This window comes from Ahaetulla prasina, chromosome 1, assembly GCF_028640845.1.
Source record: "Ahaetulla prasina isolate Xishuangbanna chromosome 1, ASM2864084v1, whole genome shotgun sequence".
NCBI lineage: Eukaryota > Metazoa > Chordata > Lepidosauria > Squamata > Colubridae > Ahaetulla > Ahaetulla prasina.
This window is the reverse complement of record NC_080539.1, coordinates 363,715,667-363,742,458: the sequence shown is the minus strand read 5'-3', so window position 1 is coordinate 363,742,458 and position 26,792 is coordinate 363,715,667. Positions and strand designations below refer to the sequence as shown.

Genomic DNA, 26,792 nt, shown 5'->3' with positions numbered 1-26,792 from the left:
ATTATTTAAATTTAACAACTTCCTACAATATTATCCTTTATTCTTTATTCCTATTCCTATTATTCCTATTCTTCTTTATTCCTATTCCTATTATCCTTTATTCCTAGAATAGAACAGCCATCAGGAAGAGTGAGGCAAAAAAAAAAAGGCAGAACAGAAATCTATCAAAATAAAAATAAACCTTCCCCCCCGCCCATCTATCTCCTCTGTCCACGTGGAGAGAGGCCTTTGGTGCAGGGCAATTAAAAAAAAAACCCCGCTTGATTTTTCCAGCCAAGGATTTCCGGGAAGGGAATTCCCCACCCCCCTATATAGGCCATCCTTACAAGCAAAAGATACGGGTCTCATCCGTTTAAGGGAAGGCAGCCGGGCGGAGGGGGAAGGAGAGGCGGAAGGGGTGGCGCTTGGTTCAAATCTTGCCTGCAGGGCGGACGGACGCCTTTTCGGGCTGCGGAGAGAGAGCAAGAGAGCGAGGCTGTTTCTCCCGCGTTGGGAAGGTTCGTCAAGACCCCGAGGCAGGTATGGATGCACGCGAGGCTCTGCCCGCGTCTACACGATCCCTTTCTTTTGCTTGCTTGCTTGCTTGCTTTCGCTCGTATTGCATTTCTCCCCCCCACCCCAGCAAAAGTACGATCGCCGGCTCTCTTTAATCTGGTGTTGCAACGAAGAGCAGCAGCGCCTCGTGCAGCTGGATTTCCGCCGTCTTCTATCCCGATCAGCCCTCCTTGCCCGCGGGAGTAGCAAAAGCGTAGTAAGGGGGAGCCATGTAGTAAAGGCGTAGTAGAAGGGAGAGTGGCTCCAAACGGCCCTTGAGGATGAAGGGGGGACGGACGGACACTCTCTCTCTCTCTCTCTCTCTCTCTCTTACTTTTCGCCAAGGATGATTATTACTTGATCGCCCCTCGTGCGCCTTTTTTTCTTTCTTTCTCTCTCATGAGATTGGCAGCTGGCCGGGGGGGAAAAACGCGCCCGACCCTCACAACCCTTTGCTACTCCGGATCAGCTGACCCGGTTTACCACCCTGGTATGGGAAGTTTCACAAGCTGGTTTCTGCGAGCTGTGAATATCCGTGATGTGGAAGCGGTTTGAAAACAGGCGGTGTGTTAACTTTCCTGACCTTAAGGCGATCTTTCTAAAACTGTGTTTCTCACCCTTGGGAACTTTTTAAGATAGGTGGACTTCAACGCCCAGAATTCCCCCAACTACCTTGGGGGGATTCTGGGGGTTGAAGTCCACCCATCTTAGAACAGGGGTCTCCAACCTTGCCAACTTTTAAGACTTGTGGACTTCAACTCCCAGAATTCCTCAGCCAGCTTTGCTGGGAGTTGAAGTCTTAAATGTTGCCAAGGTTGGAGACCCCTGTCTTAGAAGTTACTAAGGCTGGGAAACACTCTTTTAAAGAATAAAATTTTTCTGTTGCTTTTTTTTTTTCCTTTTCTTTTTATGGTCAGGATTTTGTCTGTCCAGTGAAATAGTACAAACATTTTTACTTGGATGATGCCAAGGGTCTCAGCAATCTTTTAGAACTTATGAAAATGCGGTCCTGGGACCCCTGCAGATCTTTCAGGGGTCCCCAGAATTAACATTATTTAGCCAGCCTGTCAAACAATTCCCCTCAAACTATCATGAGAAGCAGCAGTGGCAGAAGTTTTAATTTTCAATGTGGTAAATATCAGTAAATATAATGCAGATAAATAAAATCTCTTTAGGGGTTTTCCATTATATAAGTGGGGAAAGGTCCTGAGAGAAAGGAGGTCAAGAAACATCATATAAAAGCATTGTTCCCCCCCCCCCTTTCTTCTCAAATGGGTTGTGCATCTCGTCATCTCAAAATTCCAGCCTGGTAGCTCTGCATTCTTGTCGGATAGCCAAGATGGTGGAGGATGATGAGAGTTATAGTTTAACAAATCTGGAGGACAGCAGGCTTGTGAATGGTGTTGCTTAATACGTTTCCAGATTTCCTTGGCACTGGGGTGGAGCTGTATTGGGAAAGAGAGTTGCCAGAGTTTCAGTATCTCTTGAAAATCCAGGAAATCTGAATGGATTCTCCTGCCTTCATTCACAGTTGCTGGGTTTCACACAACAAACTGAAACCAGATTAACAAATACCTGTTTATACACCATCAACTTCCTGAACCTGACGGGCACTCCTCCATCATCTGCAGCAACTCGTCACTTCTCTGCTTCTCCTACTGCAGCAACATCCAGACCACTGGTGTACTTCAAACGACTTCCTGACCCACCTGGAAAGGTCCTGCTGAACTCATCACCTGGGGACGAGGTTACGCTGCCGTTCAAATCAACGGTGAGACCTTGTGGATCCCTGGTCGACATATCCGTCCCTACCATCAAAAAACAAAAAAAAGGGACCTTCCCCCATCTGACACCATTGACACTTCCCTACTGAATCATACCGGCAATTGACTCTCTTCGTACGGGAGACACCTCATCATGCGGATACTTTCCCTTTTGTCCTTTCAATCCGCCCTGGTGCTGTCATACTTCCCACCTGCTACATCAAATTCTGCCCATCAAGCACAGAATCTGACTTGGGTTGTCCTGGATACGCATCATGACCTTCTTAACTCCACCTCAGCACTTCAGGTACCAGGCTCATGGTTTCCCGATTTGTATTTTGACTTTGCACAAATGCTACATGGTACAGAAGATGACAAATTTATACAAAAACATCATTTCTACGTCTGCCCGGGACATATCAAAGAGCGAAAGTATCAACAAACCTGTGGCGGGGCGGACCAATATTTCTGCGCCTCCTGGAGCTGTGTCTCTACAGGACATATCTGGTGGACCCCTCCAAAATCAGATGATTACATCACTGTAAGACGTACCACTCAATCTTTGCCGTGCTCCAAACAGAAGGCAGCAGATGGGACAATACAGGGACATTGCAACCCCGTAAAGATATCCTTCACGCCAAAAGGAAAACAAGCAACCTGGACCGCAGGAATGACTTGGGGAGCCCGTATGTATGATCAAACTCGTTTGGGATACAAGGACTATGGCAACATCTTTACCATCAAACTTATCCAGACCCCTGCAGCACCACCGGCACCACTAGGACCTAATACTGTCCTGATAAACCACAATGTTCCCCTCCCGCCAACTGTCACCACTCCGATCTCCAATAACACTCGTAGTAACCCACTCTCTATAAAACCCAGGAACAACCCCTTATGAGACTTGATTGCGGCAACCTACCAACTCCTCAACAGCTCCAACCCAAACCTCACTAATGCCTGTTGGTTTTGCTGTAATGTTCAACCCCCTTATTATGAAGCCATGGCCTTGTGGAGTGAGTTCAGTACTTTAACCAATGACTGTCTATGCCGATGGAAACAGGGCATCCAAACCGTTCAGACTATTACTGGCACCGGGACTTGCATAGGAAAGGTGCCCTCAGCTTATACGCAATATTGCAACACTACACATAGTAACATCAGCACAACCATGATTTACATCCCCCCGGATAATGGCTGGTGGGCGTGTTCCACGGGCCTCACCGCCTGCGCCTATGGCAGTGTCATCAACACCACTGGGTTCTGCATTTTGGTTCAAATAATACCACGAATTTAACACCGCTCCTGCGCAGACTGCACTGGCTACCTGTGGCCTTTCGGGTGCACTTTAAGGTTTTGGTCACTACCTTCAAAGCACTCCATGGCTTAGGGCCTGGGTACTTACGGGACCGCCTGCTGTTACCTCATGCCTCCCACCGACCCGTACGCTCTCACAGAGAGGGACTTCTCAGGGTGCCGTCCACCAAGCAATGTCGGCTGGCGGCCCCCAGGGGAAGGGCCTTCTCTGTGGGGGCTCCCACACTCTGGAACGAACTTCCCCTGGGTTTACGCCAAATACCTGACCTTCCGCCGCGAATTGAAAACACATCTATTTATTCGCGCGGGGCTGGCTTATATTTTATTGGTTTTAAATTTTCTATTATTAATTTTAAGGGGTTTTTTAGTTTTATATATTTTAAAGTTTTTAGGCCAATTATTTAATAAGTTTTTAAATTTGTATTTTAATTGTATATTGTACCGTTTGTTTTATCTTGGCTGTACACCGCCCTGAGTCCTTCGGGAGAAGGGCGGTATAAAAATTGAATAAATAATAATAATTACCCTACAGATGATGATATCTACCGCTCCTTTGACATCTCTACTCCCGTTAGGTACAAAAGAGAGCCCATCTCAACATTGACAATTGCTCTTCTTGCAGGCCTGGGACTCATGGGGGCGGGAACAGGCATTGCTTCCTTTGTTCATCAACATACACAATATCAAACCTTCAGAACAGCCATCGATGAGGACTTAAGTCGCATTGAGACATCCATTACCCACTTACAGAAATCTCTCACCTCACTTTCTGAGGTGGTCCTCCAGAATAGAAGGGGACTGGACCTTCTCTTCCTCCAAGAAGGTGGCTTGTGTGTAGCTTTAAAGGAAGAATGCTGCTTCTACGCCGATCATTCTGGCATTGTGCAGGACTCAATGAATAAATTAAGGGAAGGTCTAAATAACCGCAAGAAGGAAAGGGAACAGAAACAGGGATGGTTCGAAGGATGGTTTAATTTTTCGCCTTGGCTAACAACATTAATCAGTGCCCTAGCGGGGCCTTTAATTCTCATTCTCCTGTGCACATTTGGCCCCTGCATCCTTAATCGCCTGCTAACATTTATTAAAGAAAAACTTGGCACAATCGAAAATCTGGTATTCGACACAGTGACCATCAATAATCTCAACCATCCAAACAGGAAGGAGGAAAAGGTGAGCCTTCTCGCCCAATGCACAGACAAAGAGTCGGACAACAACAGCGAAGATCTCATCTCCCTCCCGCTGGAAAGCGTGGAACCTGCAAAGGATAACATCAGTCACTTGAGTGCAGATACAACTCGTGAATTCGTAAACAAAAACAGAGGAGATGTAGGAATCATTGACCATACTGTGTGTGCGTGCGGCCGGCTCGCCCTGCTGAAACATGCGCACGGAACAAGAGCTATCATCCCAAGCTCTGAATGTTTTGCGCAGTTCTCGATACATATTGTGCAAAATATGAGTGACCACAAACCACTTCCTTATCTAGCTAGTTTTCGCACGTAGTCATATAGAACAGCAGCTGCATCTGCCACATGCAGCATGTGATATGTATCCTCCCATACTCTGCTTGCCACAACTTAAGATACCTTCCAAAAATGTAACTGCCCCTGCTTGCCTTTTGTAACCACCCACCTTATCCTAAACATAATAAAAGAGGGTTCCGGAGATTGTTCTGGGCTCTCATCCCGAGAAAATGACTGTTGTGCCTCGCTCGCCCCCCTCGCCGCAGCTGGGCCCTTCTCATCTCCTGCCAGACACTGCTAGTACAGAAGAATGTCCTGGCATGCCTCCAGCCCTGGCACCATGCCCAGACAGTCCAAGCAAGACGAATGGCCTGACATGCCTCCAGCCCCCAGTCCTGGTACCGTGCCCAGGCAGACGGAGCAACTAAACCCCTCCCCCACAGCATGTGAGCCTGAGGAATATGAAGCCAGTCACGAGCTGGAATTACCAACAGCTGGAGGCTGGAGAGATCCACGCTTCCGGAGAATGGAGAGGCGACGTCAGCAAAAGGAAGGGAGGGGCAGGCCTGGATAAGTGCTGAGTCATGGAACCACACCCCATGGCCTATATAAAGGATCTGCTTTCTGGCATTCTCTGAGTCAGGCAAAGTCTAATCTGGATTGCTGAAGTCACACCTTGGATTCCTGCCTACCCTGAGGACTCTGATAGGACTTTGGCAGAGCTGCAGAGGCACACTTGATACGGACTTCCCCGACCTGGCCATCAGAGGAGGAGTGGGACACGACAATGACTTTGTCGTGTCTTACTATCATGAGAGACCACCACACAGGGCTGCATAAATCTAGACAACAGCTAATCAGGTTGTTTTTTTTGTTTTTTTGTTTTGTTTTGTAACCCAGAACTAATACACCTGGTTTAATACAAAGTTCCACAAATTCTTAAAACAGTGTTTGCGTTCTCATTGTATGTTGATCTGCCAACCATCCAACTCCATTTTAGTATAGTCTTGTCTGGTGTATTAAGTCAGTGAGTATATATTATGGGGTTCTTTAAATGGCTGCTTATATTTAGCTCAATGCCATTTAATGTTTTTCATAACTGCCAAGTTTGGAGTTTTGGCACTTATCCTATCTTGTGTACAAACAATTCAAAATAACCTTGTGAGCTTCAGCAGATTGTTGTTTTGTGTTCTAAAATTGATAAATGTTTGTTGCTACAAAGTGACTTATTATCTATCCTAGCCTTTCATATTACCTTATACCGCTGTGCCCTCTAAGTACTCACTAGTAACCCTATTTTTCACCACAGAAGTTTTGGTTATCTAAGATTGCAGGCTAAATTCTCTGTATTCTGGAAAAGCAGATTAGAATCTGTCCAAACCAACATCCTGTTGGAGTGTCATTTCTAACATGATGGAGGGAATAAGATTTTCTCTGAAAAGCCTGGCTGAGTTCCACTTAGAAATACACAAAGAATTTCCTGTAGCTGGAACTCATCTTGAAAATGTGATCATTTCAAAGAACTATTAAGAAGACAGAAGTCTGATTATACAAAGTCTTAGTTTCGTCTTTTAAATAACAAGATGTGATTTGGGTATGCTGGGAGGGTAGAGCCCAAAAATTTTCTACTTTTCTGATTACCAGTATCTACTTCACATTGTTTAAAAACTCAGCTATTAAAATAGTTTCCCGGCTTTTTTTTTTCTAGCATCATTTACTAGGGATAAAGGGAAAATCCATAAACCCCAAATCACATGGTCCCATTAATTTGGCTTGTTGGAAGCCCCATAATAAAGTCACAGGTAGTGATCATGTTACCCTGGAATGCAGTAAACATCAGAAATACAAGGCGGTTGTCAAGTGTCCAAATTTTGCTCACCTGACCATGGGGTCTGTGATGTTCATAAGTGCAAGGACTGGTCATAAACCACTTTTCCAACGCTATCATAACTCTGGTCATTAAATGAATGGTTATAAGTTGATAATTACCTGTAGTGGTTGGATAACACTATAGGTCATGTGAATGCATTTATTTATTTTATTATTTATTTATTATTCAAATTTATATACCGCCCTATCTCCCGAAGGACTCAGGGCGGTTCATGCAGTCGAAGAATCCAGGTCCAAGGATCTTGATCTGCACGTAATTCACATGTAATGGTGCCTAAATGATTGTACACATGCTGGAAGTTTTCAAATCTTCCTCCCAACCCCAGATGGAGTGAGTCAATCTAGTACAGGTAGTCCTTGACTTACAACCACAACCGAGCCCATGTTGGTAAGTGGGAAATTTGTTAAGGGAGCTTTGCTCCATTTTATGACTGTTCTTGCCACATTTGTTAAGTGAATCACTGCAGTTGTTAAATCAGTGACACAGTTGTTAAGTGAATCTGGTTTCCCCATTGACTTTGCTCATCAGAAGGTCACAAAAGGTGATCACATGACCCCAAGACAATGCAACCGTCAGAAATATAAACTGGCTGTCAAGCATCTGCATGTAAATCACATGACTGTGGGGAAGCTGCAAATGTCATAAGTATGAAAAATGGTCATAAGTCACTTTTTTCAGCGCCGTTGCAACTTTGAATGGTCAGTAAATGAATTTTGTAAATTGAGGACTACCTGTAGTAAGACAGAAAGAGTAACTGCTAATTATGATAGAATGTTCCTCTCTTTTCATAGGGGAACTCATCCAGAGAAGCCATGAGAATGGATTACAGTGTAATTTTTTATTGTTATTCGTGTGAATAAGCAACAATCAATGACCTGACAATGCATCATGTAGCTATTGAATTAAGAGCTGTTTGGCAGTGGAACAGACTGCCTTGAGTGGCACTAAACTCAGTTTAAGCTGAGATGGGGCAGCCATCTCTCAGCTATGCTATTGATCGGTGGTTAGACTCGATGACCTTGAGGCTCCCTTCCACTCTGTCACTTTGGTGGGAAATTAACTTACAAAATAAGGCGAGAATGCTGATCTCTTCTTTCTCCCCTTTTAAACCGGCTCTTTTTTGCGAGTCTTCCCTTCCTCCTTCAACTTTGCTGCTGTTTTGGGGTCCTGCTGCCAAAGGCCAACACAGCCTCTTCCAAAAAATTTAAATGGCAGAGGAAGTGGCCCTACTATATAAATAAGATTACTAGGTTTTTAATTTTTTATTCCCCTTTTCAGTGGCTTTTTGGTGGAGGGCAGCTGCCCCGCCAGTGCACTTCAGCGGCATTACTCATTGAGGTTTTGCATCAGTTCAACCAAATTGAGGAACTTCAAGTTTGGGGGTTGGTGGGGGGGGGGGAAACACTTTGTACTCTTCCTCTGCCACTTCAAAAAATCTTTTGTCTCTGCTGTCCATCTGCATTTTGAATGTGTTTTTGTAAATTGATCGCATGAGTGTTGCTGCAAATGCTGCGGGCACTAAGGCATGCATGCACATGTGCCTGCTCCTCCCACAAAATCATCCCCTCTTTTCCCCTCCCCACTCACCCACTCTGGGCCGCCAAATGAGAAAGGTTGGGGAACTCTGTTTTAAAGGAGCATTTTTGAGGTCTTGTCTCCTGGCAGCTACCTGGACACGTAAATGCTGTTTTCTTAGCAAGTTTTCCAGAAATAGTTTGTCATTGGCTTCTTCCTTGGGTCAAGAACCAGAAAAACTGGCCTAAAGTCTCCCAGCTGGATTAGAACTCATGGTCTCCTGATTTCTAGTCCAGCCCTTTTAATCACTAGACCAGTGTTTCTCAACCTTGGCAGCTTTACAATAGACTTCAACTCCTAACGTTCTCCAGCCACCTGGGTGATTCTGGGAGTTGAAGTCCACACATCTTAAAGTTGCCAAGGTTGAAAAACGCTGCACTAGTTCAGATTTGCACTCTGAAAGCCCTACAAGTGTGGCCCTTTTGTTCTCCAGTGTGTTCATAACCATCCATCTCTGGAACTTATATTTTTATATTTTATTGGTGCAGTGGCATGTGTCTCACAACAATTACTTTTGCGTCAGTATTTTCTTTCTGAATAGAATAGAATAGAATAGAATAGAATAGAATAGAATAGAATAGAATAGAATACAAGAGGAGAGGAGAGGAGAGGAGAGGAGAGGAGAGGAGAGGAGAGGAGAGGAGAGTGGGAAGAGACTTTGGAGGTCTTCTAATCCATTGGTCACCAACCAGTGGTCCGTAGACCACTGGTGGTCCGCGAGAAAATGTTGGTGGTCCGCGGAAAAATTATTTGTATTTTTTATATTGCACTAAATACTATTTATCTTTTTAAAAAATTCATATTAGTGGTCCTCGGGATTTAAAATTATGATTTTAGTGGTCCCTGAGGTCTGAAAGGTTGGTGACCCCTGTCTAGTCAACCCCCCTGCTTAGGCAGGAAACCCTATACTATTTCAGACAAATGGTGGTCCAGTTGTTCCAATGATTAATTGTTCTAACTGTCAGGAAATTTCTCCTTAGTTCTAGGTTGCTTCTCTCCTTGATTAGTTTTCATCCATTCTTGTCCTGCCTTCTGGTGCTTTGGAAAATAGCTTGACTCCCTCTTCTTTGTGGCAACCCCTGAGATATTGGAACACTGCTATCATGTCTCCCCTAGTCCTTCTTTTCATGAAACTAGACATGCCCAAGTTTCTGATGTTTTTGGTGGTGGCAATTTTCTTTGTGTAAAATAAACCTCAATTGTTGTGTGCAGCATCCAGAGAACCACAGATGTGGGGCTGCTTAGGAACACAGTCAATAAACAAATGAGTTGCCTTGTCAGCAGCTCGAGATAAATCCTGCTGTCTCTATTTAAGTTGGATCGGTTCCTTCCTGCATTTCTCATTGGTGTTATTCAAACCCAGTGTTGTGACCTAGGCCCAAGTAGTTATTACCGGACACAATCAGTCCTACACAAACATATTTTATTAGAACAGCTGAGAATTACTTCGTTCCCAGCTTAGTCCAAATTAATTTCAAAACAAATCCTTCAGAAAAAGTCCTTGGCCTTATCACAAACCTTTGTCCTCTTTGGCACCCTGCCAAAGGCTTTTCTTGGCAAAGCCCCACTGCTGCTCTTTTAAGCTTTATGGGGGGAGGGGCAATCATCTCCTGGCCTTACTCCTGAGTTGTCCTCTTTGCTTTAGCTGCTGTTGCCTTCTGGCAGCTCTTCGCATGTGTGCACTAGGAACAGGCTCCTCCTGTTCCTCTGCCTCTCTGCTGTCCGCCTCTGGAGGCTCCGGAGGCCACGCATTGCTCCCAGATGGCCCTCGCCCCATCTCTGTCTCCGACACAGAACCCTCATCTGGGCCATCCCCTGACTCCAGCCTCCTCATGTCTGGCTCGGCTGCCAGCTCCGCAGGCTGCTGGCGGACCACAACACCCAGAGCCAGTTTGGTGTAGTGCAGGGGTCTCCGAACTTGGCAACTTTAAGATTTGTGGACTTGAACTCCCACAATTCCCCCAGCCAGCATAATTGCAGTGGACCATGACCAGATCCCTGATGTAAGTACATAAGATGCTGGCCCAGAAACTGGAAGACCCATGAGTGTTAGTCTTCCTTGGGTATCAAAACCAGCTGAATGACTGAGACAATCCCTCCATCTGTCCCAGGCGAACCTGCCTCACAGGGTTGCTGTTGTGGGGAAATTGGTGGTAGCCTTATGCACAATCCCTCGAGTTATTCAAAACTCAAAATAGGAGGATTTCAGAATGGACTGAATTACAAGCAAGACAACTTCATGTGTTGTGCGACCCTGCATGTGTTGTGTGATGGAGAGCCAGTTTAGAATAGTGGCTAAGATGCTGGCCTAGAAAGCAGGAGACACCGTGCATTCTTGTCCAGCCAGCTAGGTGACTTCCGGCCAGTCATTTATATAATAATAACAACAGAGTTGGAGGGGACCTTGGAGGCCTTCTAGTCCAACCCCCTGCCCAGGCAGGAAACCCTACACCATCTCAGACAGATGGTTATCCAACATTTTCTTAAAAATTTCCAGTGTTGGAGCATTCACAACTTCTGCAGGCAAGTCGTTCCACTTATTAATTTCTCTCTGTCCAGCCCACTTTGCTGGGTTGCTGTTGTGGGGGGAAAAGAGGAGGATGAAGGAATATTATGTATGTTCACTGCCTTGAGTTTGAATTTCTTATAAGTAATAAAGGAGGAATAAAAATATAATAAGTGGATGGATGATAGAAGATGGACAGACAGGCATGGCTCTACCCTGAACAGTGGCAGTCTACCTTAGTTACCACATCGTGCAAGAGGGGAAGGATATTGCTTTTAAGCCTTGCTTATGCATTTCCTGGAAACCTCAGGCCAGCACCAGACAGATTGTAAACTGAGATGTGTTTTTTCTTACCCCAGACTCTTTAATCTCTGTAATACAGGTTTTGTTTGTTTCCTGAAGTTATATTCTCCCTTTCCTTCAGCAGCTCAAAATGACAGTCCCCTCTCCCTATTTCTTTTCCTCTTACCACAACCCCGTAAGGTAGCTTAAGCCCAGCTCTGCCTTCCCCAATTCCTCCAGCATCCCCATAATGTCAGCTGGCCAAGCTCTTTGATGTGGCTGTGGATGATGGTGATTGGAATCAGCTTTTCTGGAGGGAGGGAGGGAGAGAGAGCTTGTTTGGGAAAGACTGAGCTAAATCGCGGCAAACAAGTTCATTTCAGAGGAAAATTAGTAATTTGTTGCCTTGGGCTTCGAAAGGAATTCTTTTGCTCTCTTCTCCTTTTTTGCAAGTTGGGTGTAAACGTTCACTGGATTTCCGCTTTCTTAACAGAACTGAAATGGGTGCTTACAGGATGCGGTGATGGGGAGGCTCTGAGTGGTTTCTGAGTAATCAGAGAGTCACAGCATCTGTCTCCTGCTGCCTTCTCCATACTTGCTCCCACACTGCATTCTGATGAGAGGCCTTTTGGAGAATTAGGGGAGTCTTCTCAAAGAGTGGCTTTCTGGATGGAGATTGAGTGAAGAGTTCATTGATTTTTTTATTCATATGGCCAATAGGTTCCCACCCCCCCCAAACAGGATCAGTGAAATGTCCAACATTAAAAGGTAAAGGCTCCCCTCGCACATATGTGCTAGTCCAAGGGTCAGCAACCCTCTGGAGCCTCATGTGGCTCTTTCGTCCCTCTGCTGCGGTTCCCTGTCGCTCAAACTATGCATCACAACTGCCAATGTGCGACACCCACCAACACGCAATTTATTAAGCTTTTCGACCCCCGATAGGCCGACCATGGATAAATCCAAGAAAAGAAAAGTTTCAGAAGAAAACAGAATCTTTAATTCAACTATATATGCTAGTTTTGTGACCGCTCAGGAAATAGTCAGAGTTTTGTGGCTCCCGGTGTTTTCTTTTCTGTGGGAAACGGGTCCAAATGGCTCTCTGAATGTTTAAGGTTGCTGACCCTTGTGCTAGTCGTTCCCGACTTTAGGGGGCGGTGCTCATCTCCATTTCAAAGCCGAAGAGCCAGGGCTGTCCGAAGACGTCTCCGTGGTCGTGTGGCCGGCATTACTCAACGCCAAAGGTGCACGGAATGCTGTTACCTTCCCACCAAAGGTGGTCCCTATTTTTTCTACTTGCGTTTTTTACATGCTTTTGAACTGCTAGGTTGGCAGAAGCTGGGTCAAGTAACGGGAGCTCACCCTGTTACGCAGCACTAGGGATTCAAACCGCTGAACTGCCAACCTTTCGATCCGCAAGCTCAGCATCTTAGCCAATGAGCCACCGCATCCCTTTTTGTCCAACATTAGGAGGTGTCTTATCTGTGCATACCTGTTTGTGGAAAGGAGAAACAGCCAACGGAGGCAGTCCAAAGGGAATTTGAATTGATTGGGGCTGGGTCTACATCCAGGGCTGAGAAGCAGATAAGGAAACTCCATGATTAGGGGAGGTCTATCCATACTAGGAATGAACTTTAGGCTTGGCTTTGCTCACGTGTCCTGGCAAGTATCCCTTGGTGGGTATCAGATGCTGGATGAGAAGGACTTTGGATATGATTATCTTCAATGCAGACACACACACACCAGGAAAATTATCAGACAGGGCAAGATTCTTCTAAGGCTACTGAGTGGGAAGCAATTAAAGGAAACTTAAAGGAAATTTGTTGTTGTTACCCTGTTTCCCCTAAAATAAGTCATCCCCTGATAATACACTGAGAGCATATGCACCAAGACAAATTCCTTGCGTGTCCAATCACACTTGGCCAATAAAGAATTCTATTCTATTCTATTCTATTCTATTCTATTCTATTCTATTCTATTCTATTCTATTCTATTCTATTCTTCTAATAAGACCAATCGGGCTTTTGAGTGCATGTGCTAAAATAAGCCCCTTCCCCTCGAAAATAAGCCCCCCCTGAAAATATTTAAATGCATGCTCAGCCTGTCCCCGCCATTTCCTCTGGTTAGGGTTAGGGAGACAGAGCTGGAAATCAGGTAAGATAGCAAGGGGAGCCTCGTCTTGCTCTACGTGCCCCAAAATAATAAGACATCCCTGAAAATAAGACCAAGCACTTATTTCAGGGTTCAGAAAAATATAAGACAGGGTCTTATTTTTGGGGAAACCACAGTAGTTGCGAAGTCGTGTCCGACCCATCGCAACCCCATGGACAACATTCCTCCAGGCCTCCCTATCCTCTACCATCCTCGAGTCCATTTAAGCTCACGTCGACTGCTTCAGTGACTCCATCCAACCACCTCGTTCTCTGTCATCCCGTTCTTCTTTTGCCCTCAATCTTTCCCAGTATTAGGCTCTTCTCCAGTGAGTCCATCCTTCTCATTAGGTGGCCAAAGTATTTGAGTTTCATCTTCAGGATCTGGCCTTCTAAAAAGCAGTCAGGGTTGACCTCCTCTAGGACTGACTTGTTTGTTCGCCTTGCAGTCCAAGGGACTCGCAGGAGTCTTCTCCAGTACCAGAGTTCAAAGGCCTCGATTCTTTGGCGCTCAGCCTTCCTTGTGGTCCAACTTTCACAGCCATACATTGCAACTGGGAAAACCATAGCCTTGACTATACGCACTTTTGTTGGCAGGGTGATGTCTCTGCTTTAAAGGAATTAAGTAGCTGATTTTAGAAGGGAGCGGAAGAGGAGGTTTCCTCTTGTTACCCTCCCCTCTTTTTTTTCCCCTCAGTCAGGCTCCCCTCACAGCTATTAAGCTCCAGAGTAACTTCTATTATTTTTATTCAGTGGTATGTGCAGAGTGTTAGGAATGTGTGACGCTTAAAAGCAATGAGGATTCTCCAAGTCAGAGAAGATTCTAAGAAATCAAGCCTCTCACTTTTTCTCTTTAAATGTGAGGCTGAGAACTCTTTCCTTCTTGCACAAGTCATTAATAGTACGGCTAGTTCTCCACTTATGACCGGTCACTTAGTGACCATTCAAAGTTACATAGGACTTCCCCAGAGCTACTTATGACCCGGTTCCAAAGTTATGATGGCCACACCCCTGCCGTCATGTGACCAAGCATGTCAGGAACACAGCAGACCCATGTTTATGGTCATTTGCAGTATCCCATGGTCACGTGACTATCTATCTATCTATCTATCTATCTATCTCTTTAACCAGTTTTTGGCAAAAAACGTCCATATCAAACAATGGGTTTGCTTTTACGACCACAGTGTTTGTTTTAAAAGGTCATAAAATCGGATCCGTCACATGGCTGACCCACTTTATGACTGTCACAAGTTACAACTCCATAAGAGGCTCCATTAGGATCATAAATTGAGAGCTACCTGTATTGCTGTTGTGTATGTGACTGTCTTTTTTCTCAAATTTGCATTTCCACAAAGGCCAGGCAAGGTTTTTTGACCCAGGCCTAAATGTCTAAATATTGCCCAATTCTACCTTGGTTTTTTAAACGGGAGTTTGAACGGAATATTAAAGAAGTCCCCGAAGAACCAAATTTTAGAATTGATTTTGAGACCATCCTTTTTAGATTTCTTTCCTTTCCCACTTCCCTCAAACTCCTTTTGATATATATTTTTTGTCTTGCAGTTTACAAAGTTCACCAGCGGAATTCTAAAGGAGATTTAAAGGTGGTTGTAGCAGTCACACCCCTGGAAGGCCCGTGGTGGTGGATTTCTAGATTTCAAGGAACTTCGGGGAACAGGGGATGGCCAATCCTTTGAAACAAGTTTTTAACAAGGATCGGACCTTCCGGCCTAAACGGAAATTTGAACCTGGGACACAGCGCTTTGAGCTTCATAAAAAGGCCCAGGCATCCCTTAATGCTGGGCTGGATTTAAAGCTGGCTGTGCAGCTCCCTCACGATGAGGAGCTGAACGATTGGGTGGCTGTTCACGTGGTGGACTTTTTCAACCGCATCAATCTCATTTATGGGACAATCAGTGATTATTGCACAGAAAAATCCTGCCCGGTTATGTCCGGCGGCCCAAAGTACGAGTATCGGTGGCAGGATGAGAAATACCGCAAGCCCACTGCTCTTTCAGCGCCTAAATACATGAACCTTCTCATGGATTGGATTGAAGTGCAGATCAACAACGAGGATCTCTTCCCTACAAACGTCGGTGAGTTGATGGGAAGGGAATGAAAAAGCCAGGAAGAAAATGACACATTTGATCAGAAAATGAACATGAGTTTTATAGTGTGACGCCACTGCAAAAATGGCTAAAGTCACTGTATTTTTTTTTTATTTGCATTTATATCCCGCCCTTCTCCGAAGACTCAGGGCGGCTTACACTATGTTAGCAATAGTCTTCATCCTATTTGTATATTTATATACAAAGTCAACTTATTGCCCCCAACAATCTGGGTCCTCATTTTACCTACCTTATAAAGGATGGAAGGCTGAGTTAACCTTGGGCCTGGTGGGACTTGAACCTGCAGTAATTGCAGGCAGCTGTGTTAATAACAGACTGTCTTACCAGTCTGAGCCACAGGTAGTCCTCGACTTATAACAGTTCATTTAGTAACCGTTCAAAGTTACAACGGCACTGAAAAAAGGGAATTATGACCGTTTTTTAACATTTTACGACCATTGCAGCATTCCCATGTTCAAGTGATCAAAATTCAGACACTAGGCCCCAACCTTGGCAACTTTAAACCTGGTGGACTTCAACTCCCAAAATTCCCCAGCCAGCTTTGCTGCCTGGGGTATTCTGGGAGTTGAAGTCCTCCAGGCTTAAAGTTGCCAAAAGTGGAGACCCCTGCACTAGGCAACTGACTCGTATTTATAACGGTTGCAATATTTTGGGGTCATGTGATCCCGTTGCAACCTTCCGACAAGCCAAGTCAATGGGAAAACCAGATTCGCTTACCAGCTGTATTGCTAACTTAACAACTGCAGTGATTCACTTAACAACTGGGGCAAGAAAGGTTGTAAAATGAAGCAAAGCTCACTTAACAAACGTTTCGCTTAACAATTAAAAGTTTGGGCTCAGTTGAGGTACTAAGTTGAGGACTATCTGTACTTAACAGTCATGGAATTACAAGTACAAGTAGTCCTCGGTTTACAACAGTTCATTTAGTGACCGTTCAACTTTACAATGGCACTGAAAAAAGTGACTTATGACTGTTTTTCACACAACCCTTGCAAGCATCCCCATGGTCATGGGATCAAAATTCAGATGTTTGGGAATTGGTTCGTATCTGCGACAGTTGCAGTGGTGTCCTGGGGTCCCCTTTTGTGACCTGACAAGCAAAGTCAATGGAGAAGCCTGCTTCACTTAACAGCGGTGTTACTAACTTTAACAACAGTGTTACTAACTGCAGTGATTCACTTAACAATTGTGGCAAGAAAGATCATAAAAAGGGGCAGAATTCATTTAGCAAATATCTCTTAACAACAGAACACAACTGGGATCAGAATTTGCTAAAGAAGGCTGTGGTTAAGTGATTCACACCCGATTTTACGACACTTTTTGCCACAGTTGTTAAGTGAGTCACTACGGTTGTTAGTGAATCGTGCAGTTCTTAAGCAAATCTATTTCTCTGTTGATTTTGCTTGGCAAGTTTGAAAGGATGCAAATGGTGATTGCATTATCCTGGGACACTGCAATTGTCCTAAATACCAGTTGCCAAGTGCCTGAATTCTAATCACGATAGGAGGGATGCTGGGACACTCATAAATATGGGGACCAGTCAATATTTCAGTGCCACTTTGAACAGTCATCAAATGGGCTGCCACAAAGAAGAGGGAGTCAGGTTGTTCATCAAAGCACCTGAGGGTAGAACAAGAAGCAATGGGTGAAAACTGGTCAAAGAAAGAAGCAACTTAGAACTAAGGAGAAATTTCCTGACAGTTAGAACAATTAATAAGTGGAACGACTTGCCTTCAGAAGTTGTGAATGCTCCAACACTGGAAATTTTTAAGAAAATGTTGGATAACCATCTGACTGAGATGGTGTAGGGTTTCCTGCCTGGGCAGGGGGTTGGACTAGAAGGCCTCCAAGGTCCCTTCCAACTCTGATGTTATGTTATGTTATGTTATGAATGGTTGTAAGTCAAGGCCTACCTGTAATCATTAAACTCTGTTTTTATGCTATAATAATTACCATATTTTTCAGACTGTAAGATGCACTTTTTTGTCTCCCAATTTTGTAAACTAGCAGCCTCCTCCATTCCCTTCTCTTAATTCCACACACGCCCCGTCCTGCCTTTTCAGTCCTTGATGGCTATTGATTGAAATCCAGTTGCCTTTGCTTCATCTTCTCTACAGCTGCCTTCACGCTCAGCACTGGCTTGTTTAATTCTAGTCTGTTGACTAAACTGAACTCTCAGATTAGTGTTCTAGACTCAGTTTATATCTTGGTAAAATCTTAAATTATACTTGCCTATTTTGACTATTTTGAGTATATAACCCAAGTCTCCTTTTGTGGTAGCTTTTCCTTATTTTATTTCCTCTTCCTGGGTGCTGGAAAGGGACATTCCAATTTTGGGAATATGCAACTTGCATTGTTAATACTGGCCTAGTCACCTACCAGTAAATTGTCTGCTATCTTTTTTGCCATGGATATGATAAATTGATTAAAGAAGTCGGAGGGAAGGAGGGAAGGAAGGAAGGAAGGAAGAAGATGGGAGGAGATGGGAAAGAGGGAGGAGATAGGAGGGAGGACATGGGAGGAAGGAAGGGAGATGGGAGAGAAGGAAGGGAGGAAGAAAATGGGAAGAAGAAAAGGAGGAAGGGAAAAAGGAAAGAAGGTTAATTGTCGTGGTCTTCCACAGGTACTCCATTTCCTAAGAACTTCCTCCAGGTTGTGAAAAAGATCCTCTCCCGTCTCTTCCGTGTCTTTGTCCATGTCTACATCCACCACTTTGATCGTATCGCCCAAATGGGCTCGGAAGCCCACGTGAATACATGCTACAAGCACTTCTACTACTTTGTAAAAGAGTTCAATCTCATAGACAACAAGGAATTGGAGCCTCTGGTGAGTGCAGGGTCGGGGCTGCTTTTGCTGACCTCCCACTTGGGGGTCGGGGTGGGTGTGGGTGGGTGGGTGGGAAACTTGGTTCAGGTACCTGAGCCGAGAGAGATGGAGGGCTCCCCCTCCTGAGCTCCCCAGGTATTGCGCACTTCCAGCAGTTCGTTCCTCAAGTTTCACTTTACAACAGTGGGATTTGGCAATCTCTGAAGAGTTTGGTTGTTTTAAGAGAAAAAGAATGCACTTTTATTTAATGAAGAGCCACAGAATTCATTAGGGCATGTTATTTATTTATTTATTTTTATTCAAAAAGTTTTACAAAATTTTTTTTCCCCTTTCCCCCCCTCCTCTCCCCTCCCTTCACAACCCCCCCCCCCCGACTTCCCGGAACGGGCACAAGGTATAGTTAAAAATAAAACAAACATATGCTAAAAAATTTTCATCCCAACTTAATTATACCCCTACAATCATCAATTCCTAACTTCCCCCAAAAACAATCAAGAATAATACATCATAATCATTCAAAAACAGTCTGATAACTCTTAATCTGATATCTACGTTGAATATAGTCAATCCATTTTTTCCATTCCTTTAAGTATCTTTCTTGCGTATTGTCTTTCAAAAAGGCTGATATCTTCGCCATCTCAGCCAAATTGGCAACCTTCAATATCCATTCTTCTATTGTTCTATTGTTCTATTGTAGATATCTTGATGGCTTTTCAAGGTTTGGCAAAAAGACTGGAGGTGGTGGAGGAGGAGGTGCAAGAAATTGTTCAGTCAAATCAACAAATAGAAAATAGAATGGGGGGAATGCAAATCAAATTGGACAAAAATGAAGATCAAGTGGTGGTGATGCAGTATAGAATGATGGAAGGAGCTCTGAGAATTAGGGGCTTGAATGAGGAGAAAAGGGAAGATTTAAAAAAAATTTTATCAGAAGCTCTGGCTGAATTTATTGAACTTGATCCACAAGAGGTTGCTTATCAAATTGACAAAATTTATAGAGTTAATTCTTGGATTGCTAGGCAAAAGAAACTTCCTAGAGACATTGTGGTTTATTTTTTGAAAAGAACAGTGAGGAATCAAATTTTGCAAGTTGCTTTTCAGAAAAACTTGAAAATAGGAGAACAGGAGTTGAAGGTTTTGAAAGAGATTCCTCCCAAGATGTTAAGGGATAGAAAGGACTTTACATTTTTTACACAAGAACTTAAGAAATACCAGATTCAATTTAGATGGGAGGTTCCAGTTGGTTTGACAGTGTATTATCAAGGAAGGAGATATCGTATTGACACAGTGCTTAAGGCCAAAGATTTTCTTTCTACAGTGCTGAAACTTGAAAATAGAAATAATAGAAAAAGAATTCAAGAGACTCAAATGGGTGTGGAAGCTGAGGTGATTCCAGTGATGTTACCATCTGAGGAACAACCACAAGAACAAAGACTGACGAGGGAGCCCTTAAGCGTAAAGAAAAGGAGCAACAAACTCAAAGTAAAGTTCAGGATTCTGCTACAGAAGCGGTGGGAGGAGCACGGCCGAAGATACGGGAGGACGATCTTCAGTTGATTGCTCAAAAGCTTCAGCAGCCCAGTAATGGCAAATAAAATCTTGACTTGGAATGTCAATGGTTTGAATTCAGCTCAGAAGAGAAGAAAAATATTTCATTATTTGAAACAATTTAAAAATGATGTTATTTGCTTACAAGAAACGCATATTAAACTATCAGATCAAAAGTACTTAATAAACTCAAAGTTAGGTAAACATTTTGTTGCTTCAGCTTTGGAGAAAAAACATGGCATAGTGGTTTATTTGAGAAAAGATATACCAGCCAAGTTAATAGAGGCAGATATTCACGGAAGATATATTGCTATTGAACTTACAATAGAAACATTAGGGCATGTTATTGTTAAAGCTTGGTATTTAATTTATTTAATCGCCCATTTCTGAATGGCTTATGATAAAACAGTAAGAACACAACTTAAATAACCATTAAAAAACAAGGACGATTACAAATAAATAAGACCATAGAACAGTTGTGTTTTTTTTTAAATGAGTATAAAAAGAACATATAGTACTATTCCCTTTCATTACTCTGATGCATAACATGTATGTCATCAACCTGAGGTTTTATTTACTTATTACGGCAATTAGGATTAGATATTTAACCAAGTTGTATAAACATGAATACCTCTGCAAAAGAAAAGAGAAACAAGAAAGGAAAGGGAGGCGCACCCAGGTGCTTTCCATCTGTAGCTGGACAATCCTCCCAACAGCTTTATGGTAGACAAGGTGGAATAAAGGACATCGGACTATTGAGATTTATTCATTTTATTTATTTAGAAAGTGTATATGGCTATCTATCTTAGGTAGGTAACTCTAAGCCACTAAAAGCTGTTGGCAATAAAACAATAAAATCTCTATGGACAAAACCAGAAACAGGATGAAAATAGTCATGTAATAATGGAAACATTATTAATCCAGTGTTTCTCAACCTTAGCAACAACATAAAGATGTCTGGACTTCAATTCCCAGAATTCCCCATACAGTATGTTGGCTGAGGGATTCTGGGAGTTGAAGTCTACATTTCTGAGACTATTCCATAGGTGAGTGCCACAAGAGAGAAGGCACATATTCTGGGTTTCAGAAGACAATGTGGTTTAACAGAATGGACGTGGAATGTGCCACAATTACTACCTTGCAGGGCTGTAAAGGTTTTAGGCCCAGTACTCTTCAACATCTTCATCAATGACTTGGACGAGGGGGTAGATGGGGAACTCATCAAATTTGCGGATGACATCAAGATGGCAGGAATAGCCAACACTCCAGAAGATAGGCTCAAGATACAGAAAGATCTTGACAGACTAGAACATTGGGCGCTATCTAACAAAATGAAATTCAACAGTGAAAAAAGTAAGGTTCTACATTTAGGCAAAAGAAACAAAATGCACAGGTACCGTATATGTGGTACCTTGCTCAATAGTAGTAACTGTGAGAGGGATCTTGGAGTCCTAGTGGACAACCATTTAGATATGAGCCAGCAGTGTGCAGCAGCTGCCAAAAAACCCAACACAGTTCTGGGCTGCATAAACAGAGGGATAGAATCAAGATCACGTGAAGTGTTAATACCACTTTATAATGCCTTGGTAAGGCCACACTTGGAACATTGCATTCAGTTTTGGTCACCACGATGTAAAAAAGATGTCGAGACTCTAGAAAAAGTGCAGAAAAGAGCAACGAAGATGATTAGAGGACTGGAGGCTAAAACATATGAAGAACAGTTGCAGGAACTGGGTATGTCTAGTTTAATGAAAAAAAGGACTAGGGGAGACATGATAGCAGTGTCCCAATATCTCAGGGGTTGCCACAAAGAAGAGGGAGTCAAGCTATTCTCCAAAGCACCTGAGGGTAGGACAAGAAGCAATGGGTAGAAACTAAACAAGGAGAGAAGCAACCTAGAACTAAGGAGAAATTTCCTGATAGCGACAACAATTAATCAGTGGAACAACTTGCCTGCAGAAGTTGTAAATGCTCCAACACTGGAAATTTTTAAGAAGAAGTTGGATAACCATTTGTCTGAAGTGGTGTAGGGTTTCCTGCCTAAGCAGGGGGTTGAACTAGAAGACCTCCACGGTCCCTTCCAACTCTGTTGTTGTTATTATTAAAGGTGATAACCAGCAGCTTGAATTGCACCCAGAACTACCTTGACAATATGATTGCTGAGAGATGAGGAGAAAAATAGATGGAAAAATTGGAAGAGATGCCCATTTAACCCTAGTGCTTGGTGGTAGTATGGTGTTCTGAACTCTGAACCCAGCACTGGTTAGGTGGATTGTCTTCTTTGGAGTAGAAAGGAATTAAAATGGCGTACATTTCCATTCTCGGCAGTAGTCCTACCCAACTGTTCCCTATATCGAAACCAGCCTCCATAAAGGCAAACAGACTGTTTTTGGAAAGAAAATACAGGTAATCCTTGACTTACGACCACCATAGAGCCTAAAATTTATGTTGGTAAGCAAGGCAGTTGTTAAATGAGTTTTGCCCCATTTTATTTTACAATGTTTTTTTTGCCACCGTTGTTAAGTGAATCGCTGCAGTTGTAAAATCATGCAGGTTGTTAAGTGAATCTGACTTCCTCCGTTGACTTTGTTGGAAGCCAATTGGGAAAGTGACAAATGATGACCAGTGTTTCTGGGACAGCGGAACTGTCATAAATTCATCGCAGGTACCAAAGCACCCAAATTTTGATCATGTGGCCATGGGGATGCTGCAACGGTCGTAAGTGTGAAAAACGGTTGTAAGTCTTTTTTTTTTTCATTGCTGCTGCAACTTTGAATGGTCACTAAAAGGACGGTTGTAAATCGAGGCCTACCTTTATTTTACTCTGAATGTAATTCCCACTCAGCTCTACGTACATGACTTCGTTTACTTTTCTTGCAATTTTTTTTTAAAAAAATGCATTAATTTTGAGAGCCTGTTGCATGGATGTATACTAGCCCTGATGATGTTACCTGGATTAGAAACGTCTGCGAGAAAGCAACCAAACTCAAAGACTACCTCATACTTTCTTGAATTAAAAGCAGTCCTCAAGTTATAACCATAATGAAGCCTGCCTATCATGGTTGTAACTTCAATGCTTGTAAATCAGGTTATCCATGTATCCAACCTGGTTTAATGATCTTTTTTTTTTTTTTTTTTTTTTTTTTTTGTGGCGATCATTAAGCAAACCAATGGTTTGCTATGGGCTGGTTTTGCTGAAAACAGAAGTAAATAGCTTTTCGGCAACACTGTTTTAAAGTGTGATCATGTGATTGCAGGATTCTGCCAATGGCAGAGTGCCCAGAGTGGAGTCACATGATCTGGGAGGGGAGGCGGCCATTGAAACTTCAAAATGGGGTCGCAAGTGCCCCCAGGAAGGGCTGTCAGAACTTTGAATGGTCATTAAGTGACCAGTCATAATTCATGGACTACTTTAGTTCAATACACAGGTAGTTCTCTGACCTACAGTGGTTCATTTAGTGACCATTCGAAGTTATAACAGTGCTAAAAAAAAGTGATGTGTGACTGTTTTCACTTACGACCGTTGCAGCGTCCCCATGATCACATGATCAAAATTCAAACACTTGGCAACTGACTCATGGCGGTTGCAGTGTCCCGAGGTCACATGATCCCCTTTTGCATCCTTCTGACAATCCAAGTCAGTGGAGAAGCCAGATTCACTTAACAACCATATTATTATTAACAATTACAGCGTGGCAAAAAAAAAATATGGTAAAATGGGGCCTCTGTGGCTCAGACTGCTAATGCAGTCTATTATTAACAGCAGCAGCCTGCAATTACTGCAGGTTCTAGTCCCACCAGGCCCAAGGTTGACTCAGCCTTCCATCCTTTATAAGGTAGGTAAAATGAGGACCCAGATTGTTGGGGGCAATAAGTTGACTTTGTATATAAATATACAAATAGAATGAAGACTATTGCTAACATAGTGTAAGCCGCCCTGAGTCTTTGGAGAAGGGCAGGATATAAATGCAAATAAATTTAAAAAAAATCTCACTTTAAGAACTGTCTCCCTTAGCAACAGAAATTTTGGGCTCAATGGTAGTCATAAGTCAAGGACTACCTATAGAATAGAATATAATATAATATAATAGAATAGAATAGAATAGAATAGAATAGAATAGAATAGAATAGAATAGAATAACAGAGTTGGAAGGGACCTTGGAGGTCTTCTAGTCCAACCCCCTGCTTAGGCAGGAAACCCTACACCGCTTCAAACAAATGGTTATCCAACATCTTCTTAAAAACTTCCAGTGTTGGAGCATTCACAACTTCTGGAGGTAAGTTGTTCCACTTATTAATTGTTCTGCCAGGAAATTTCTCCTTAGTTCTAAGTTGCTTCTGTCCTTGATTAGTTTCCACCCATTGCTTCTTGTTCTAGCCTCAGGTGCTTTGGAGAATAGCTTGACTCCCTCTTCTTTGTGGCAGCCCCTGAGATATTGGAACACTGCTATCATGTCTCCCTTAGTCCTTCTTTTCATTAAACTAGACATACCTGTAATAACCTTTTTTTAAAAAAGAAAATGTGATTTCTAAGTGACATTTAAGTGCCCTCTCTTTTGACAGAAGGACATGACTTCGCGGATGTGCCACTGACATCTTGGGAATTTGTCTGCTGTCCTTCAAGCCAATGCCGTCCGGATTGGAGACCATTCCTGCCCAACAGAGGAGATCTTATGATCTGGAGGGACTTCCATTTTTATACATCTTTTTTATTTTTTAAAGAAAAAGAGCTTTCAGGAGGTCTTGTAATGAATTTTTGGGAAAATCACTCTGATTGTCGGGATGATTGAAGTATGTATGTTTGTTTAAGAAAGGAAAGGACCACTGTTAAATGTAAGGCATAAATTTCCATGTCTGTCTTCTCACATCACAGGGGTGGGGAGGTGGGAGGCTGATTTGGAAGCGTTATTTTGAGGTTTCCCGGCAAAATCACCTGGGCTTCAAAAGACAACACCTTTTGCATCAAGGGAGCGACTGATTTAAATGAGGAGAAATCCACAGACACACCTGTGAGTAGCTTAGGAGTCTGCTTAGGCCATTACTTGGAATTCACCTATGTTGTAAAAAAATAAATAAATAAAATTTTAGCACTTCTTTCACTTGAAATCTCCTGTTGGCATATGTGTATGTAGCAGCTCTTGTTTCCTGTCCTCCAATAAAGAGGAAGGAAATTATCTTGTGGCAATTTAACTTTTCTCTTTTGGGTCATGCACAGTGAGCCAAACTATGCTTGGAACTTGGAATTTATGGACGGCGACTGCCTCCCCTGGTTTACAGGTAGTCCTCACCTTACGACCACAATTGGGGACAGAAGTTCCATTGTTAAGCAAGTGCAGTTGTTAAGTGAGTCCATACCCGATTTTACAGGTCATTAAGTGAATTCTGCTTCCTCCATTGATTTTGCTGATCGGAAAGCTCCTGGGAAGCTTGTAAGTGATTTTCTATAGACGTTCTCAGTAATCCAAGTCATAATTGTTTCAAAAGATGCTTTAGTTTTCTTTCAAAAGGCAACTCTTTTAAATAGGTACCAGTTGCCAAATGCTAAAATCTTGATCACATTGCATTGATCATAAATGTGAGGACCAGTTGTAAGACATTGTTTTTCAGCAGCGCTGCAGCTTCAACCAGGGGCCTCTGGTGGCTCAACGGACTAAGTCTGTATGTTATTAACACAGCTGCTTGCAATTACTGCAAGTTCAAGTCCCACCAGGCCCAAGGTTGACTCAGCCTTCCATCCTTTATAAGGTAGGTAAAATGAGGACCCATATTGTTGGGGGCATTTAAGTTGACTTTGTATATAATATACAAATGGATGAAGACTATTGCTTAACACATTGTAAGCCGCCCTGAGTCTTCGGAGAAGGGCGGGATATAAATTCAAATTAAAACAAAAACAAAAAACTTCGAACGGTTGCTAAACAAATGGTTGTAAATTGAAGACTATATATGGGAGTTTTCTAATTTTCTGCCTAACCCTGCCCCCCCCCCCCCCGTCATTGCCGACTCTAGGGGGCGGTGCTCATCTCCGTTTCAAAGCCGAAGAGCCAGTGCTGTCCGAAGACGTCTCCGTGATCATGTGGCCGGCATGGCGCACGGAACACTGTTACCTTCCCACCAAAGGTGCTCCCTATTTTTTCTAGTTGCATTTTTACGTGCTTTCGAAACTGCTAGGTTGGCAGAAGCTGGGACAAGTAACGGGAGCTCACCCTGTTACATGGCAGCACTAGGGGTTTGAACCGCTGAGCTGCCGACCTTTTGATCGACAAGCTCAATGTCCTAGCCCCTGAGCCACCGTGCCTCTTTACTTCAGTTCAAAACCTTAAAAACTCTAGTTTTGTATGGTGGAGTCCACCCAACATCTGCTTCAAAGATCTTCGGTCAAAGAGTCCCTTGCCCTCCCAAGGCATCTCCGTGCCCTCCGGAAGTTCAGATTGCTCTTAGTGCTTCCTCAAAATCTACTTCCTTGTTGGTCCCGTCCTCACCCTCACCCCAGCTCTGATTGTGAGTGTCTGCAAGGAGGCGAGGAGCAACAGACGATACTGTCAGCTTTGGAAGCCATACTAGGCCGAAGGCTTCCACGTTGCCACTTTCTCCTGTGTGGGGAAGTAGGAGAAGGGGTGGGGGTTTGGTACAAGGGGTCATTAGACATAATAACATTCTTCCTGCCGGTCAAGGTCAGGCCAAGACTGCATCTGGAGAAGGAGTGGTCGGAGTGATGCCTCGAGATGGGACGGTTGGTGATTGGAGCACGTGATCAGCAGAGGAGTCAAGGGAGGGTGGTCTGGGGTTTTGTACTACTAAGGGAAAACCGGGA

At 43.4% G+C, this 26,792-nt stretch overlaps 2 protein-coding genes across 4 annotated transcripts in view; one reads left to right on the top strand and one right to left on the bottom strand.

Moving 5' to 3' along the window:
• Nucleotides 1–2,450, bottom strand: part of IZUMO4 (IZUMO family member 4) — a 31,762-nt gene extending 29,312 nt beyond the window's left edge. The window contains exons 1-2 of the mRNA XM_058163063.1: nt 2,415–2,450; nt 421–549 (exon numbers count right to left, since the gene is read on the bottom strand). Of these exons, the coding sequence (XP_058019046.1) occupies nt 421–549; nt 2,415–2,450 (165 nt within the window). The remainder of the gene's footprint in view (nt 1–420; nt 550–2,414) is intronic.
• Nucleotides 366–25,152, top strand: MOB3A (MOB kinase activator 3A). Of its 3 annotated transcripts, none has more exons than XM_058163401.1 (4): nt 366–519; nt 15,039–15,571; nt 18,228–18,430; nt 24,542–25,152. In XM_058163401.1, exons 2-4 carry the CDS (start codon nt 15,157–15,159, stop codon nt 24,569–24,571), a joined length of 648 nt encoding a protein of 215 aa, XP_058019384.1. In that variant the 5' UTR covers nt 366–519; nt 15,039–15,156; the 3' UTR covers nt 24,572–25,152. The 3 variants fall into 3 exon arrangements, with proteins under 3 accessions (XP_058019384.1, XP_058019385.1, XP_058019386.1); XM_058163402.1 differs by having other exon boundaries at nt 405–515; XM_058163403.1 differs by lacking the exon at nt 366–519 and adding an exon at nt 11,875–12,604.
• Nucleotides 25,153–26,792: the final 1,640 nt, after the last annotated feature.